Raw genomic sequence first — 16782 nt, 5'->3', positions numbered from 1 at the left:
ACATGATTTTGTCTGGACTACGAGAGTACACTGATATAAAACAGTTACAGTTATAATGGTTATTTATTCTCCATCCTACCTCCTCTCTGGCAATGGTCATGTTGTCCTGGACATCTCCAAACACAGTAGGCTGGATGAAGTATCCTCTGTCTGCAGCTATTCCTCCTCCACACATCAGCTTGGCTCCTTCTCTCTTCCCGCTGCTGATGTATCCCAGAATCTTGTTGAATTGCTCCTGATCTATCTGGAGAGTTTATTGGAAGAATACATCGATTGTATGTGACGGCGCAAAGTACTCGACTCTGAGAACAACACAGACTTTATATATGTGTACCTGAGGTCCCTGCTCTGTCTTAAGGTTAAAAGGATCTCCTACAACTCGTTTCTTGGCTCGCTCCACACTGCGCTCCACAAACTCATCGTAGACATCGGCTTGGACATAGGTTCGAGAGCCAGCACAGCAACACTGGCCTTGGTTGAAAAACAGAGCGAAGTGGGACTGCTCCACAGCGTACTCCACTGAATCAGGAAGAAACAGAAAAACTTTCACTGGAGACAATCTTAAAACAGAAGCAGCACTAAGATTCTTAGACTGTCCAGTGGTAACATTATAGCAGTCACTGCCACAAAGCAGAAGACTTAGGACAGAGGACGTACTGTCGGCATCAGACAGGATGATGTTGGGGCTCTTTCCTCCCAGCTCCAAAGTGACTTTCTTCAGGTTGCTGCTGCCTGAAGCCTGCTGGATTAGATGACCCACCTGACCGACAGGAGGAAAGGCAGAGCTATATTCAACACTGCTACTTATGATGTGAGCGTTAAAATTCACCAGGCGTGTGGATTAAAACATACGCTGTCAATTTTGCAGAAAAAAATGACTCAACATTTTTCCCGCTTTCTAATCAAAATGCAAAATTTCTCTTTGCACACTGGCTGCTTGTTCACTCACTCAGAGCCGTGCTCGTCAGGCATTATTTCTTTTGGTTAAGTTGCGTAACACTCACCTATGAATCATTCAAGAATAAAAAAAGACACTTAACATAGTGCTGTCTTTTCTGCTCTTTGTTACTACAGCCTGTCACAAAAACACATCATTTGTTCTAATTTCTTTTACTTGACTCTACAAATCTAACAAAGAGCTGCATCCACAGTACAGATCCAGGTCTTTGCACATAAAGCAGGTAATGGATGTGTGGCTGCTCTGAATTAGCGTGGAGTATATGTACGGTGATAACAAAGGGCTATTCTATTCTAGAAGATCACAGAAACATCTAAACAATACTTTAAATAATGACCAAACGAAACTGTTTTGTTTTCCTGTGTATCCAAGTCTAGCTTTGTATTTCTGGCATCCATCAACAAAGCTGTTTTTGAGTGAGGTCCTGCCTATGAGTCTGCATTTTTGGTCGTCATCCTGCCTGCTTCACATCGCCACATGACATCCTGCTGCTATCCTTTGGTTACATATCACCCCTGACTCCGCCCACTCCAGCCTGCCTGCACTCTCTTCTTCCCCCCTCTTGTGAACCGTCTGTTGCTTTGGTGGTTGGACTCCAGGTATTTAAACTCGTCTACCCTCAGCACCTCCATGTTTTCCATGTTCACCTTTCCCTCCATGTCCGTCTCATTCCCTCATTGCTTCTACCGACTTTCATTCTTCCTCCAGCACATACTTCACCCTCTGCAGGTCCTCTTCCACCTGTTCCCTGTCTACCTGAACATCAGACTCCTTCCTGAACTCTCCAGGCCATCAAGTCAAGTACCTCCCTTGGTAGGTAACACAGCCAGTCACCAACAGCTCAGTGCCCTCGTTGCATATCCGGTCAGTGATGGATATGGTATGATGCATAGGGTTACACCACTCACTCTGCTCTGTCTGCTCATTCTGAAGCCACTAAAACTCATCACAGAGTCGGTAATGATGTTTCAGCCATGTCTCTGTCAGGCACAACAGGCTGCTCTCCCAATACAATTTCTGTTAAAGGGATGGTTGGCTCAACAGAGCTCTGACTGTTTGTCAGCCTGGCTACAGAGCTGAAGAGAAACCTGGGGTTGTTCTTATTTTCTTCAATCAGTGATGAATAGTAAGATGTTCTGGCTTTGCGGAGGGCTTTCTTATAAAGCAGCAAACTATTTCTCTAGTGGGTGGATTATATTCTTAAACTTAGTTACAGCGCTTTCAGAAAGACATCTACTGTGATAAAGTCTACTCTCCACTGCTGTGTAATCAATTATTGTAAATGTAAATGTTATCAGGAAATGATCAGACAGCAGAGGGTTTTCAGGAAACACTGTTAAAGGTTCAGTTTCTATGCCATATGTTAAAACAAGATCTAGAGTGTGATTAAAGTGGTGGGTGGGTTCTTTTACATTTTGAGAGAAGCCAATTGAGTCTAATAACAGATTAAATGCCATGTTGAGGCTGTCATTTTTAGCATCTACATGGATGTTAAAATCACCCACAATAATTATTTTATCTGAGCTCAGAACTAAATTAGATATAAAGTCTGAGAAATCAGACAGAAGCTCTGTGTAAGGCCCAGGTGGACCATAGATCATTTTTGCCATGTTAGGTTATAAAATTAAGGAAATTTAGATTTCCACCCAGAGCATGTAACACAAAGAGAAATGCACTCTGTCCAACCATTCTGCTCACAAAGATCAGAACAAAGTCAGCATTAGCTCGGAGTAGATAAGTAAACCTCAGGTGATTTGATTCTGTTTGATTATTATTTATTTCTGCTTTCCCCTCTTAATAAAACATCTTGCAATTAAAGCCTAAATTGTGCACATTCACCTTTTAACCCTTTGTGAAACATTAGTATGAATAGCTCTAACAGGTTATTCCAGCCTTTTAAAAGTAAGAGCCCGTTTGAGGTGACCTGTTCTAGAGGGAGCTGCTGGAACAGAATTAGGCGAGTGCCCTCACCCATCAGCTCCATGTAAACTCTGCATTGCCTGCTGGGTAATAGGATCAGAGCCGATCCAGACGTTCTGTATTTGTGTGCCGGCTCCACCAGATCAACACAGCACAGAATCAGAACCCTTCCCAGAGAAATGATGGATTTTGAATCAGAGTTTTCTGTCAACAGTTTAAATAGTTGCACAAACATTGCTGAGGCATTAGCTGCACTTTGTGTAAATAGCTGTATATAAGTTTGTTGCTTATAAATAGGTCTATTCTGATTTTTTAGATCCTTCCATCAAGTGGAAACGACTTGTCCACATTTTTGAGCTATACTTTATTATAAATTCAACATGATATCCCAAAGTTTGTAGATGTCTTAACACCAGTTTCAGTAATGTATTCCAGACTGCATACTTGGGATTTCAACAGTAATAAAAATAATAGTAATGATGCAAATGATGCTGAAGCAAAAATTCCTCATTTTAACATTGTCATAAAGTTCAGCGAAACACAAAGAAGAGCAGTACTTTTATAACAATGTTCTGTAAATACTTTGTGTCAGTGATTCCTCCACAGAAGAACATGTACTGTGTTAAAATCACAGCCAGGCATAAGAGAAAGTTTGAGTTTGTCATTTGTCTCATTTATCAGTGTTTATTTTACACTGTGACAGGACTCCACACTTGATAGTCAGGACTCATTGTGATTATTATTAGTGTTTGACATTTGTCAGAGTGTGGAAGGAGAGTTAAAAACAAATCCACAAATTATTAGTAAAACTACCGTTACGACATCTACATAATGTAATTTACTAATCATATTATTTTTTTCAGTAATGATAGCTTTATTAGAACAATCATATCCAGCGATCAATGTTTTTTGTTTTTTTTTTGTTTTTGTTTTTTAAGAAAGATGAAGGAAAAGAAAAACAGAAGGGGAGAGGGACAGTGAGAAAGGAAAAAAAATCTCCTGGATCCCCTGTTGAGAGAAGAAGAGAAAACAAGCAAAAAAAACAGAGCAACATACTAAACACAACACCTTCGCATTAATCTAGCTAAGTGTAAACAGCAGTAAATACTAAATATTCAATGTTGTTGTGCAGCACGCAGGACCGACAGCGCACAATGTGCTTTCAAGTAGCAGCCAAGAAAGGTGTAATTTTGGGCTTTTGCGCGCTTGTATTCAAAAGGTTTCCACATGTAATGGTCTGCAAGAGGATGTAGAGGACCATAGCCCCGCCCCCAGGGCATGAAGCAGGCATGGAGGAGATCCAGGCTCCAGACATCCAGAGGCCCCAGAGTGCGAGAGCCCAAGGAGGACCACCGGAGGGGCATCGTGCCACCCTCCTGGGAAGAGCTGAGGATCCCCAGACGAGGCATCACCCAGTAGCCACCGAGCAGAAGCTAGAGGGGGCTGCACCGGCGTGTCCGCCGGCTCTGTCGGCAGTCAGCTGTGCCAGAGTGAACCGAGCCGCAGGCCCAGAGGCCGGAGGCCCGAGGGCCCCCCGTGCCCCGGAAGAGGCCTGATCGAGCAACAGGCGCCAGGCCCCGCCAAGTAGTCACCGGGAGTGAGCTGGTACATACCTGAGCGCCCAGCCCCGGACACCAAGAACCACCAACGCACCGATCCCTGAGGGCATCTGTCACCGGCAGGGAGTGTGGTGAGGGGAGACAGGCCTTGGAGGGCCTGGGAGTTCCCAGAGAGGTGGAGTGTAAGACCTGACCTGACATATAGACACAGACAAACAGGCACACACAGACACAAACATGCATTCCCACCCTCATGCACACATATACAAACACTCAGCACTCACCCAACGTAAGGATTGACATAAATGGACAAGTACACACAATCACACTCCCCAAACATACTCTATACCCCGGGTCCAGGTACCCTCGCCCCCAGAGGGGGAAACAGCATCCAGACCCAAGAGATGTTACCCTTCACCCCGGGGTGGAGGCAAGCAGACCGTCCCAGGCTCCGCAGCAGCAGGGAGGCCAATCGGACAGCCAACATCTCCTCCCAGCCCCCCCGCCCCAATGGCCAGCAGAGAACGGGGGAGTGTGAAGACCCCATACCTCCCTCCTCCCGCTCATGTGTAGTGTTGCTGCGTGTTGTTCTAAAGTGCATTTAAAACCCGGGAGAGCATGGTGCTGCTGCCAGAGAGCAGCAGGTGTCAGCACGGCCCCTCCCGAGAACCCTCAATGTCTACATGGGTTTAAAATTGAGAGGTGGGCACCGGCGCCAGAGGTAGGTTTGAGTACACAGACCGTCCGCTGGACACCGTTAACGTGCCCACCCTCAAGGCCCTATATGTATGTGTGTGTTATGAGAGTGTGAGTAATGTGGATGTCTAAGTTGTGAGATAAAATTGAGGCACAGGTGGCCAGAAGGGGACAGGGGGGGGGGGGGGGGGGGGATGTCTCCCCTGCACCCTCGTGACACACCCGCACCCCAAGGCCATGTGGGTGAGTGTGGTGGAGCGGGAAGAGGGAGGCAGCCGGGGATGGGGAGGAAAAGAAGGGAGGGGAGGATGCCCCTCCCTAGGGCCAGCTCCCCCGCTGACCCCAGTAGGCACCCCCGTCCTCTGGTACCCACCAAGGCAAGGGAGCCCAGGTCCATCCAGACCGGGGCCTACGGTAGCAGCACTGCCAAGCCCCACAGGACCCGGGGCAGCCCACCCCACCCCACCGCAGAGGAAACTGTACCCACCCCAACATTCAATCGTCTCCCAGACTACACAAGACAACAGACACCCAGGTTAAGTTTATTCTCCACCTCTCCTATGTCTCTCCCCCACCTGCAGAGTGGACTCCTGCAAGGATGGAACAACCTCCCCGCCAGTTGAAGAGCCCCCCAGTTAGGCCGATGCACAAGAGGCCCCCTGCGCCAGGGCTGATCATATTATTAATGTATTTATTTATTTATTCATCAGCAGTCTTAAGAAAGCCGGGAGAGGCTTCAGGCGACTACGACGGGTTATTTTACGACATAAATTTTGCCTGGTTTCTACATTCAGGGTCATATAATGATGATGTTTAACCACATTTCTGACTAAAACTAGACGAGCAATAGAAATGTATCTACGAGCAGTGTGTGAATATAAGGTATGACAACATTAAGCCCAAGCAGGCCCAGTTTTTAATAAGAAGACTGGTAACACAACCGCAGCAGTGATGAAGTCTGTCTGTACGCACGGCAAAGAGCAAAGAGCTGTTACAGAGACACTGACCTCAGGGAGAGACGAAGAACATGTTTTTCCCAGTAAAACCTTTACTGTTTGGGGGTGCACCAGGCCACAGGTCAAGGCTTTTGTAAGATATACAAATAAAAGTTTTTTTGCAGACCAATAAAAATGTACACAGTAAAACTGCGAGGCGCTGACAGATGTGACAGATGCTCATTTAAACCATTAAACATTGTAATGTCTGAGTTTTTATTATTGCTCATTAAAAAAGATTCTTTATCAATAATTGCTGCTCTAATCTCAATCCCATGTTGCCTCGTTCTCGAGTTCTCTCATTCACAGATGTGGGTGTCCACACCACGTGCCCGCTCGCAGTCCCCCACAGCCTTTTACAGCTGTAGTCTGTGGTTTGCACGGTCCCTCACTAAGACCAGTTTACATGGGCTGGTTCTCCCTACCTGTCATCAAATGGAGTTTTTGCACCTGTAACTGACTACTGCAGTGTTTTTGCAGGTACAGTGGGGCAAAAAAGTATTTAGTCAGCCACCGATTGTGCAAGTTCCCCCACTTAAAATGATGACAGAGGTCAGTAATTTGCACCAGAGGTACACTTCAACTGTGAGAGACAGAATGTGAAAAAAAAATCCATGAATTCACATGGTAGGATTTGTAAAGAATTTATTCGTAAATTAGGGTGGAAAATAAGTATTTGGTCACCTCAAACAAGGAAAATCTCTGGCTCTCACAGACCTGTAACGTCTTCTGTAAGAAGCTTTTCTGTCCCCCACTCGTTACCTGTATGAATGGCACCTGTTTGAACTCATCATCTGTATAAAAGACACCTGTCCACAGCCTCAAACAGTCAGACTCCAAACTCCGCCATGGCCAAGACCAAAGAGCTTTCGAAGGACACCAGGAAAAGTATTGTAGACCTGCACCAGACTGGGAAGAGTGAATCTACAATAGGCAAGCAGCTTGGTGTGAAAAAATCAACTGTGGGAGCAATCATCAGAAAATGGAAGACATACAAGACCACTGATAATCTCCCTCCATCTGGGGCTCCACGCAAGATCTCATCCCGTGGGGTCAAAATGATCATGAGAACGGTGAGCAAAGATCCCAGAACCACACGGGGGGACCTGGTGAATGACCTGCAGAGAGCTGGGACCAAAGTAACAAAGGTCACCATCAGTAACACACTACAACGGCAGGGAATCAAATCCCGCAGTGCCAGACGTGTTCCGCTGCTGAAGCCAGTGCATGTCCAGGCCCGTCTGAAGTTTGCCAGAGAGCACATGGATGATACAGCAGAGGATTGGGAGAATGTCATGTGGTCAGATGAAACCAAAGTAGAACTTTTTGGTATAAACTCAACTCGTCGTGTTTGGAGGAAGAAGAATACTGAGTTGCATCCCAAGAACACCATACCTACTGTGAAGCATGGGGGTGGAAACATCATGCTATGGGGCTGTTTTTCTGCCAAGATAAGATAAGATAAGATAAGATAAGATAACCTTTATTAGTCCCACACGTGGGAAATTTGTTTTGTCACAGCAGGAAGTGGACAGTGCAAAAGTTATGAGGCAAAAATTAGAATACAATAAGAATAAATACAGTACACAGCTGTACAGAATAGAATAAAATAATATACTATATACAGTAGAATAAAATAGAATAAAAATATACAATAAGATAAAAATAGAATACGAATGCTATATACAACTGAGTAAAAATACAACGATGACAGAAAGGATTATTGCACTTAGGATTATTGCACATGTATGGATGTGTGTGCTTGATCAGTTAAAGTCTTTATTATGGAGTCTGACAGCAGTGGGGAGGAAAGACCTGCGAAATCTCTCCGTCCCACACCGTGGGTGCCGCAGTCTCCCACTGAAGGAGCTGCTCAGTGCTGTCACAGTCTGCTGCATGGGGTGGGAGATGTTGTCCAACAGTGATGACAGCTTAGCCGCCGTTCTCCTGTCACTCACCACCTCCACTGGGTCCAGAGGGCATCCTAGAACAGAGCTGGCCCTTCGGATCACCCTGTTCAGTCTCTTCCTGTCCCCAGCAGAGATGCTGCCGCCCCAGCAGACCACACCATAAAAGATAGCAGAAGCCACCACAGAGTCATAGAAGGTCTTCAGGAGTGGGCCCTCCACCCCAAACGACCTGAGTCTCCGCAGCAGGTACAGCCTGCTCTGCCCTTTCCTGTAGAGGGCGTCTGAGTTATGAGTCCAGTCCAGTCTATTGTTCAGATGAACACCAAGGTACCTGTAGCTGTCCACAGCCTCAATGTCCATACCCTGGATGTTCAGTGGTTGCAGTGGAGAATGCTTGTGCCTGCGGAAGTCTACCACCAGCTCCTTGGTTTTACTGGCATTGATCTGGAGGTAGTTCAGCTGGCACCAGTCCACAAAGTCTTGAGTCAGTCCTCTGTACTCCTTGTCGTCCCCATCAGTGATGAGGCCGACTATTGCAGAGTCATCAGAGAACTTCTGCAGGAAGCACTGGGTGGAATTGTGGGAGAAGTCTGCAGTGTAGATGGTGAAGAGGAACGGAGCCAGAAACGTTCCCTGTGGGGCCCCCGTACTGCAGACGACCCTGTCCGACACACAGCCCTGAGTCCTCACATACTGTGGTCGGTCGGTGAGGTAATCCAAAATCCAGGTAGTGAGGTGATGGTCCACTCCAGAGTTCTCCAGCTTGTCCTTTAGAACCGAGGGAAGAATGGTGTTGAAGGCACTGGAGAAATCAAAGAACATGATTCTCACAGTGCTTCCAGCGGTCTCCAGGTGAGCGAGGGAACGATGTAGGAGGTGAATGACGGCATCATCCGCGCCAATGCCAGGCTGGTAGGCAAACTGAAGTGGGTCCAGTGATGAGCTTGTTAGGCGCCGAAGCTGAGCCAGGACCAACCGCTCCAGGGTCTTCATCAGGTGGGATGTCAGAGCCACCGGCCTGTAGCTGTTGAGGTCCTTGGGGCGTGAAGTCTTTGGCACTGGTACAACACAGGAGGTTTTCCAGAGCTGTGGGACTCTTCCCAACCTCAGGCTCAGGTTGAAGAGGTGCTCCATCACCCCACACAGTTGGTCCGCGCAGGACCTGACGACCCTCGAGCTGATGCCATCTGGACCCGCTGCCTTCTTGCCATTAATCCTCCTCAGTTCCCTCCTAACCTGGGTGGTTGAGAGAGACAGGCTGGAGCCTTGTGTTGAGTGTGTATTGGATGCTGTTGTTGGGGGTGGGGGGGAGTGAGCAGGGTGAATAGAGGAGGTGTGAAGTGTCAGAGGTGGAACAGCAGCAGTGGGGGTGGGTGAGTCTGCAGCCGATGTTGTAGACTGTCTCATGGTTGAATCAAATCTGTTGAAGAAATGATTCAGTTCATTTGCCCACCTCACATCCCTCCCAGGTAGAGAGTTCTGCTGTTTGTGGCCTGAGATGGTTCTGAGGCCTCTCCAGACTTCACCAACGTTGTTTTGCTGAAGCTGGTTCTCCATCTTCTGCCTGTAGCTCTCCTTCCCATTCCTTATCAGTCCCCTCAGCTCTCTCTGCACCCTTTTCAACTCCTCTTTGTCTCTGGATTTGAAGGCCCTCCTCTTCTGCTTGAGGACAGCTTTAATTTCTGGGGTAATCCAAGGTTTGTTGTTGGAGAAACACCGTACAGTCCTGGTAGGTACGGTGTTATCCACACAGAAATTAATATAGTCAGTAATGCATGTAGTAAGGCTGTCGATGTCCTCTCCATGGTCGTCACAGATCACCTCCCACACAGTCGACTCAAAACAGTCCTTAAGAGCCTCCTCGCTCTCCTCTGACCATCTCTGCACTGTGCGGGTGGCTGGTGGCTCCCTGCGCACTAAGGGCTCATACACAGGGACAAGGTGCACCAGGTTGTGATCAGATCTGCCCAGGGGAGGGAGAGGTGATGAACTGTATGCCTCTTCTGCATTGGCATACAGTAAGTCCAGTGTTTTATTGTCTCTGGTTGAGCAGGTCACATACTGGGTGAAGGTGGGCAGTGTGGAGTCCAGTGAGACATGATTGAAGTCCCCTGATATTATGAGAAGGGCTCTCGGAGATTGTGTTTGCAGTCTGCTGACCACTGAGTGGAGAGTGTCACAGGCTGCATCCGCGTTGGCCGAGGGGGGGACATACGCTGTTATCGCGATAACATGCGAGAACTCCCGGGGCAGATAGTACGGACGCATGCTAACGGCTAACAGCTCAATGTCTCTGCTGCAGAGTTGTTCTTTCACAGTGATGTGCCCAGGGTTACACCATCTGTCGTTCACAAAAACTGCCAGTCCCCCTCCTTTCCTCTTACCGCTGTCTCTGGTCCTGTCCGCTTGCAGCATCTGAAATCCCGGTAGTGTCACGCTTGTGTCCGGAGTTAGCGGTGTTAGCCACGACTCCGTTAGCATCATGATGCTACATTGCCGGTACTCCCTCTGTGACCAGGTTAGCGACGTGAGCTCATCCATCTTATTGGGCAAAGATCTTACGTTTCCAATAATTACAGAAGGAAGAGATGGTCGATAACGTCTCCTTCTCGGGCGACGGCGCTCCTTCCCAGCACGACACCCCCGTCTTTTCCTCCTCAGCTCGCTGGGAATATCGGGTCTGTCCGCCGGCAGTACCGCTGCAGGACGCAGCGCTAACAGCTGATCCTTACTGTAAACAAAGGATCTCTGCTCTGGGTCCCCAGACACGCGTGAAAAAAGTAGAAATAAACTAAGAAAAACGACCAGAACTAGCACAAAACGGTAGAACATGGTTGCAGAGTCTAATTACTGATACGTTAGTTATAAAAAAAAATTACGAGAAGAAAAGATAAGAAAGAAAGAAACTCAGATTGAGCAGAGCTGCTGTAACAGGCTGCCGCACACGGGGGGCGCCGGAAGGATCGAAAAAACAAACATCTCACCTATGGAGACAGCTCAGGATGGACTAATCCTGTCTATCCTAAGGGGACAGGACGACTGATCCGTGTTAAGGACAGAATGAATGGGGCCATGTATCGTGAGATTTTGAGCCAAAACCTCCTTCCATCAGTGAGAACTTTGAAGATGAAACGAGGCTGGGTCTTCCAACATGACAATGATCCAAAACACACCGCCCGGGCAACAAAGGAGTGGCTCCGTAAGAAGCATTTGAAAGTCCTGGAGTGGCCTAGCCAGTCTCCAGACCTCAACCCCATAGAAAATCTGTGGCGGGAGTTGAAAGTCCGTGTTGCTCGGCGACAGCCCCAAAACATCACTGCTCTCGAGAAGATCTGCATGGAGGAATGGGCCAAAATACCAGCTACTGTGTGTGCAAACCTGGTAAAGACCTATAGTAAACGTTTGACCTCTGTTATTGCCAACAAAGGTTATGTTACAAAGTATTGAGTTGTATTTTTGTTATTGACCAAATACTTATTTTCCACCCTGATTTACGAATAAATTCTTTACAAATCCTACCATGTGGATTCATGGATTTTTTTTTCACATTCTGTCTCTCACAGTTGAAGTGTACCTCTGGTGCAAATTACTGACCTCTGTCATCATTTTAAGTGGGGGAACTTGCACAATCGGTGGCTGACTAAATACTTTTTTGCCCCACTGTATCTGCGGCTGCATTTGGAGTCTCCCGTTCAGGGGACAAACTTCTGAGGCTGGATGCTGTCCGATCGAGTAATGCTGCCTGTGATCACTGCTGCTACGACTGCTAAATATTTGGAAAACAAGTTTAAATTCCGAGCATTACCAATCATTGTACACACAATGGCAAAGCTTCGGTTTCCTTTGACCTTATTTTCATCATTGTATATCACCTGAAATGTTTAGAACAGAGCTCCACATATTTCTGGCATTTACACACACATGTTCACTATTGTTATGCAGTCTGAATGCTCTCTGCCTGGCCTGTCCATTTGCAGTCCATCTAAAATGCACCTCTCTGACAGGACCCAGCAAATCTTTCATTTTTAGCGTTTGTAAGAACAATGGCATAATTGTTTCACAAACTAAAAGTGAAGCTTGCACTCTAGAAGCCTTATGTCTTCTAATTATGTATATCAGTGTTTATAGACAGGTTCAGCCTTGTGATTCTGTGGTGGACTCATTTAAACCTCTCCTTTTTATGTTGCTGCAGAAACAAACTGAAGTAAAAGCCGGCCTACAGCACATTGTTGGGCCGTGGTCACTTTCTGCTCCATATCATGTTTGGCTTCAATCACATAGCCCGACAGCTGGTGCAGAATAAGAGGGTTTGGATATTTTGACTTGTTTTTAGTTTTCCAGCCCCTCGTGCCAATAATTCCCTCCGTCCATCTGCGGGTCGCGGGGCAGCAGCCTAAGGAGTGAAACCCAGACCCCTCTCTCCCCAGCTCCAGCTTATCCAGGGGATCACCAAGGCGTTCCCAGGCCAGCTGAGAGATGTAATCCTGGGTCTGCCCCGAGGCCTCCTCCTGGTGGGACATGCCCAGAACACCTCACTCAGGAGGCGCCCAGGAGGCATCTTTATCAGATGCCTGAACCACCTCAGCTGGCTCCTTTCGATGTGGAGGAGCAGCGACTCGACTCTGAGCCCCTCCCGGATTGGCTGAACTCCTCACCCTATCTCTGAGGGAGAGGCCGGCCACCCTTTGGAGGAAGCTCATTTCTGCCACTCGTTCTTTCGGCCATGCCAGTAATTATTTATGAGTTTTAGCAAACATACAGCATGTTACTGTCCAACCAACAACTCGTGGCACAAAAGGCAATAACTGTCGTACCTCTGTGGATCCAGTAAAAGCCACCTTGTCGACATCCATGTGCCTTGCAATGGCAGCACCAGCTGTTGGTCCCATGCCAGACAGGATATTCACAACACCTTCAGGAAAACCCACCTGGAACAGAACCAAAGCTTAGGAAAACCTGGCTTTTTGTGTATAGGGTCACATCAAAAATACATTACTCTCTCTTTCAATAAAATTTAACACATCAGGACATTTTTTAAATCATGTCGTCCTTACCAGGTCCTATACGATTTAAATACAACTCAGATGAATAACAATACACAATGTGTTAAACCACGTCATTATTGATCTCCCAAAACTGAAACCAAAATGCAGCAGCAGTGTGTAGGACGTCCCCCGGGTTCAGCAGCAAGTCGCAGTGATGGTTTCTCTGTGAATAATCTCTCACATCACCCCCGGAGAATTTTACTCGCTCTTCTTTACAACGATACTTTAGTTCATTGAGCTTTGTGGGCATTTGTTTATGCACAGCTCTTTGAGGGTCCCAGCACAATACTTCAGTTGGGTTAGGGTCTTGGTGTTGAGTAGACCACTGCAGGACCTTAATTCTTTTCCTTTTCAGGCACTCTGTGGTAGATTTCCTGCTGTGCTGGGATCCTTGTCCTGCTGCTTGATCCATTTTGGCTCACTGACAAATGGCCGCACGTTTGACTGCTGAGGTGGTTAAAATAAGCTCTCCAGTGTCCTGGCCCCTCTGGTAGATCACATTAAACCTAATTCTGTTATGGGATGGCTGTTGGAGAGCATTCCTCCCTATAGTGGTACCAAAGGTTGTATTCCAGCTCCCGAGGAAATCACACCTCCCAGACTACAGTGTGTGCCAGCGCTGGAGAGGAGATTCCTCTCTCAGTCTGGGCTGGGTGGGAGTTTGCTCTTTGTCACCAGTTGCTCATGAGTTCATGGATTGAATCCTGTCTCTCAGAGAGGTCGTTTTCCGTAGCCATGGGGCAGCACTCCTCGGCCTCTGCCCCATTCACCGTGGTGTTCCTCAAGGATCTGTGCTCGGCCCAGTTCTTTTTTCCTTGTACATGCAGCCGTTAGGATTAATATTTTAAAAATATAACATTTCCTTCACTGCTACGCCGACGACATACAAATTCATTTCCCTTTGACATCGGATGTTTCTACTTCTCTGCAAGCCCTATTTGACTGTCTAAATGAGAGAGACTAAACTTGGTTATCATGTCTCTCACACTGAACCAGGATAAGACCGAAGTTACAGTTTTGATAGTCACACCACGCTGGAACAGCTACAGTGGGGCAAAAAAGTATTTAGTCAGCCACCGATTGTGCAAGTTCCCCCACTTAAAATGATGACAGAGGTCAGTAATTTGCACCAGAGGTACACTTCAACTGTGAGAGACAGAATGTGAAAAAAAAATCCATGAATCCACATGGTAGGATTTGTAAAGAATTTATTGGTAAATCAGGGTGGAAAATAAGTATTTGGTCAATAACAAAAATACAACTCAATACTTTGTAACATAACCTTTGTTGGCAATAACAGAGGTCAAACGTTTACTATAGGTCTTTACCAGGTTTGCACACACAGTAGCTGGTATTTTGGCCCATTCCTCCATGCAGATCTTCTCGAGAGCAGTGATGTTTTGGGGCTGTCGCCGAGCAACACGGACTTTCAACTCCCGCCACAGATTTTCTATGGGGTTGAGGTCTGGAGACTGGCTAGGCCACTCCAGGACTTTCAAATGCTTCTTACGGAGCCACTCCTTTGTTGCCCGGGCGGTGTGTTTTGGATCATTGTCATGTTGGAAGACCCAGCCTGGTTTCATCTTCAAAGTTCTCACTGATGGAAGGAGGTTTTGGCTCAAAATCTCACGATACATGGCCCCATTCATTCTGTCCTTAACACGGATCAGTCGTCCTGTCCCCTTGGCAGAAAAACAGCCCCATAGCATGATGTTTCCACCCCCATGCTTCACAGTAGGTATGGTGTTCTTGGGATGCAACTCAGTATTCTTCTTCCTCCAAACACGACGAGTTGAGTTTATACCAAAAAGTTCTACTTTGGTTTCATCTGACCACATGACATTCTCCCAATCCTCTGCTGTATCATCCATGTGCTCTCTGGCAAACTTCAGACGGGCCTGGACATGCACTGGCTTCAGCAGCGCAACACGTCTGGCACTGCGGGATTTGATTCCCTGCCGTTGTAGTGTGTTACTGATGGTGACCTTTGTTACTTTGGTCCCAGCTCTCTGCAGGTCATTCACCAGGTCCCCCCGTGTGGTTCTGGGATCTTTGCTCACCGTTCTCATGATCATTTTGACCCCACGGGATGAGATCTTGCGTGGAGCCCCAGATGGAGGGAGATTATCAGTGGTCTTGTATGTCTTCCATTTTCTGATGATTGCTCCCACAGTTGATTTTTTCACACCAAGCTGCTTGCCTATTGTAGATTCACTCTTCCCAGTCTGGTGCAGGTCTACAATACTTTTCCTGGTGTCCTTCGAAAGCTCTTTGGTCTTGGCCATGGCGGAGTTTGGAGTCTGACTGTTTGAGGCTGTGGACAGGTGTCTTTTATACAGATGATGAATTCAAACAGGTGCCATTCATACAGGTAACGAGTGGGGGACAGAAAAGCTTCTTACAGAAGACGTTACAGGTCTGTGAGAGTCAGAGATTTTCCTTGTTTGAGGTGACCAAATACTTATTTTCCACCCTAATTTACGAATAAATTCTTTACAAATCCTACCATGTGGATTCATGGATTTTTTTTTTCACATTCTGTCTCTCACAGTTGAAGTGTACCTCTGGTGCAAATTACTGACCTCTGTCATCATTTTAGGTGGGGGAACTTGCACAATCGGTGGCTGACTAAATACTTTTTTGCCCCACTGTACCTGATGCCTTAGGGCCCCTTGCTAGCCATCTCTCGCTCACTGTTAGAAACCTTGGTGTTTTCCTGCTCTTTCAAACTCGAGAAATCGACCTCCTCTGTGGTAAAAACTGTTTCAACCAGCTGCGTCAGATATCTAAAGCAAAGCCATACCTCCCTTTGAAGGACCTCGAAAAGCTTATTCACACTACTGTAATTCCCTCTACTCGGGCCTCCCACCTTCCTCTGTTCACCGGCTCCAGTTAGCTTGAAACGCAGCTGCGCGTCTCTTAACTTAACTTAAATTTCCCCACATCACACCAGTTTTAGCCAACCTACATTGGCTCCCTGTTGATTATCGTATCAATTTCAAAAATTCTCTTGCATACCTTTAAAATTTTAAACAATTTGGCTCCCAGCTATCTATGCAAACTCATTTGTATATCCCTAATAAGGCACTTGATCTTCCAATCAAATGCTCCTGACGCAACCAAGGTCCCGTCTGAAGTCCAGACTCTGGAGTAACCTCCCTCCTTATATTCGTTCCTCCGAGTCCATCCAGTCTGGCTTTTGATTCAAACTAATATGTTATTTCGTGGCTAGTTATGTTTTTTTTACCCGTATTGTTCATATTGTTTCCTGCCTCCTTTTAACCGTTTCTTTTTTATTCTGTCTTATGCTATTGCTCTGACCGACTGTGAAGCACTTTGGGCAACTTTGTTGTTTATTATGTGCTATAGAAATAAATTTTGATTTGATTTGAATTTCAAGGCAGCAGCCAGGCTTCAGGTTCAGCGAGCTCAGGATCGTATCTCTGCTTTTTGCTTATGATGTGCTTCCTTTGGTTTCATCGAGCTACAGCAGACAGCTTGCAGTGGGGCTGTTTGCAGCGCTGCATCTCTGTGCTGGCTTTGGAGCACCTGGTGTCCCCCAGAGGAGGCTGACGAGGTCTATGCTGCAGTGTCCCGGGCCCAGACCAGGTTAAGATGCACAAAAATATTTATGGATATTTTGGGGACTTCTTTTGATTTTACAACACATTTCTCTACATTATGTAACAAGATTTCACA

The 16782-nt window shown here is 46.8% G+C and overlaps 1 protein-coding gene and 2 long non-coding RNA genes across 6 annotated transcripts in view; 2 read left to right on the top strand and 1 right to left on the bottom strand.

Moving 5' to 3' along the window:
• Positions 1-16782, top strand: part of LOC145431714 (uncharacterized) — a 196955-nt gene that overhangs the window by 72951 nt on the left and 107222 nt on the right. The gene's annotated exons all lie outside the window — the stretch shown is intronic.
• The window catches only part of LOC113031387 (aldehyde dehydrogenase, mitochondrial), a 37679-nt gene that overhangs the window by 5990 nt on the left and 14907 nt on the right, over positions 1-16782 (bottom strand). For all 3 annotated transcript variants that reach the window (XM_080307734.1, XM_026183428.2, XM_080307735.1), the window contains 4 exons: positions 12853-12966; positions 658-760; positions 335-519; positions 80-244 (listed from right to left, as the gene is read on the bottom strand). In XM_080307734.1, the coding sequence (XP_080163860.1) occupies positions 80-244; positions 335-519; positions 658-760; positions 12853-12966 (567 nt within the window). The remainder of the gene's footprint in view (positions 1-79; positions 245-334; positions 520-657; positions 761-12852; positions 12967-16782) is intronic.
• LOC145431713 (uncharacterized) lies at positions 1417-16693 on the top strand. 2 transcript variants are annotated; one of them, XR_013911993.1, is made up of 3 exons: positions 1417-1557; positions 1667-1771; positions 16574-16693. It is a non-coding gene; the product is annotated as an uncharacterized LOC145431713 (long non-coding RNA). The 2 variants fall into 2 exon arrangements; XR_013911992.1 differs by lacking the exon at positions 16574-16693 and adding an exon at positions 3817-3906.

The sequence above is a fragment of the Astatotilapia calliptera genome, chromosome 11 (genome assembly GCF_964374335.1).
Source record: "Astatotilapia calliptera chromosome 11, fAstCal68.1, whole genome shotgun sequence".
NCBI lineage: Eukaryota > Metazoa > Chordata > Actinopteri > Cichliformes > Cichlidae > Astatotilapia > Astatotilapia calliptera.
Note: the sequence above shows the minus strand (reverse complement) of the source record. Positions and strands in the feature narration are given on the sequence as shown.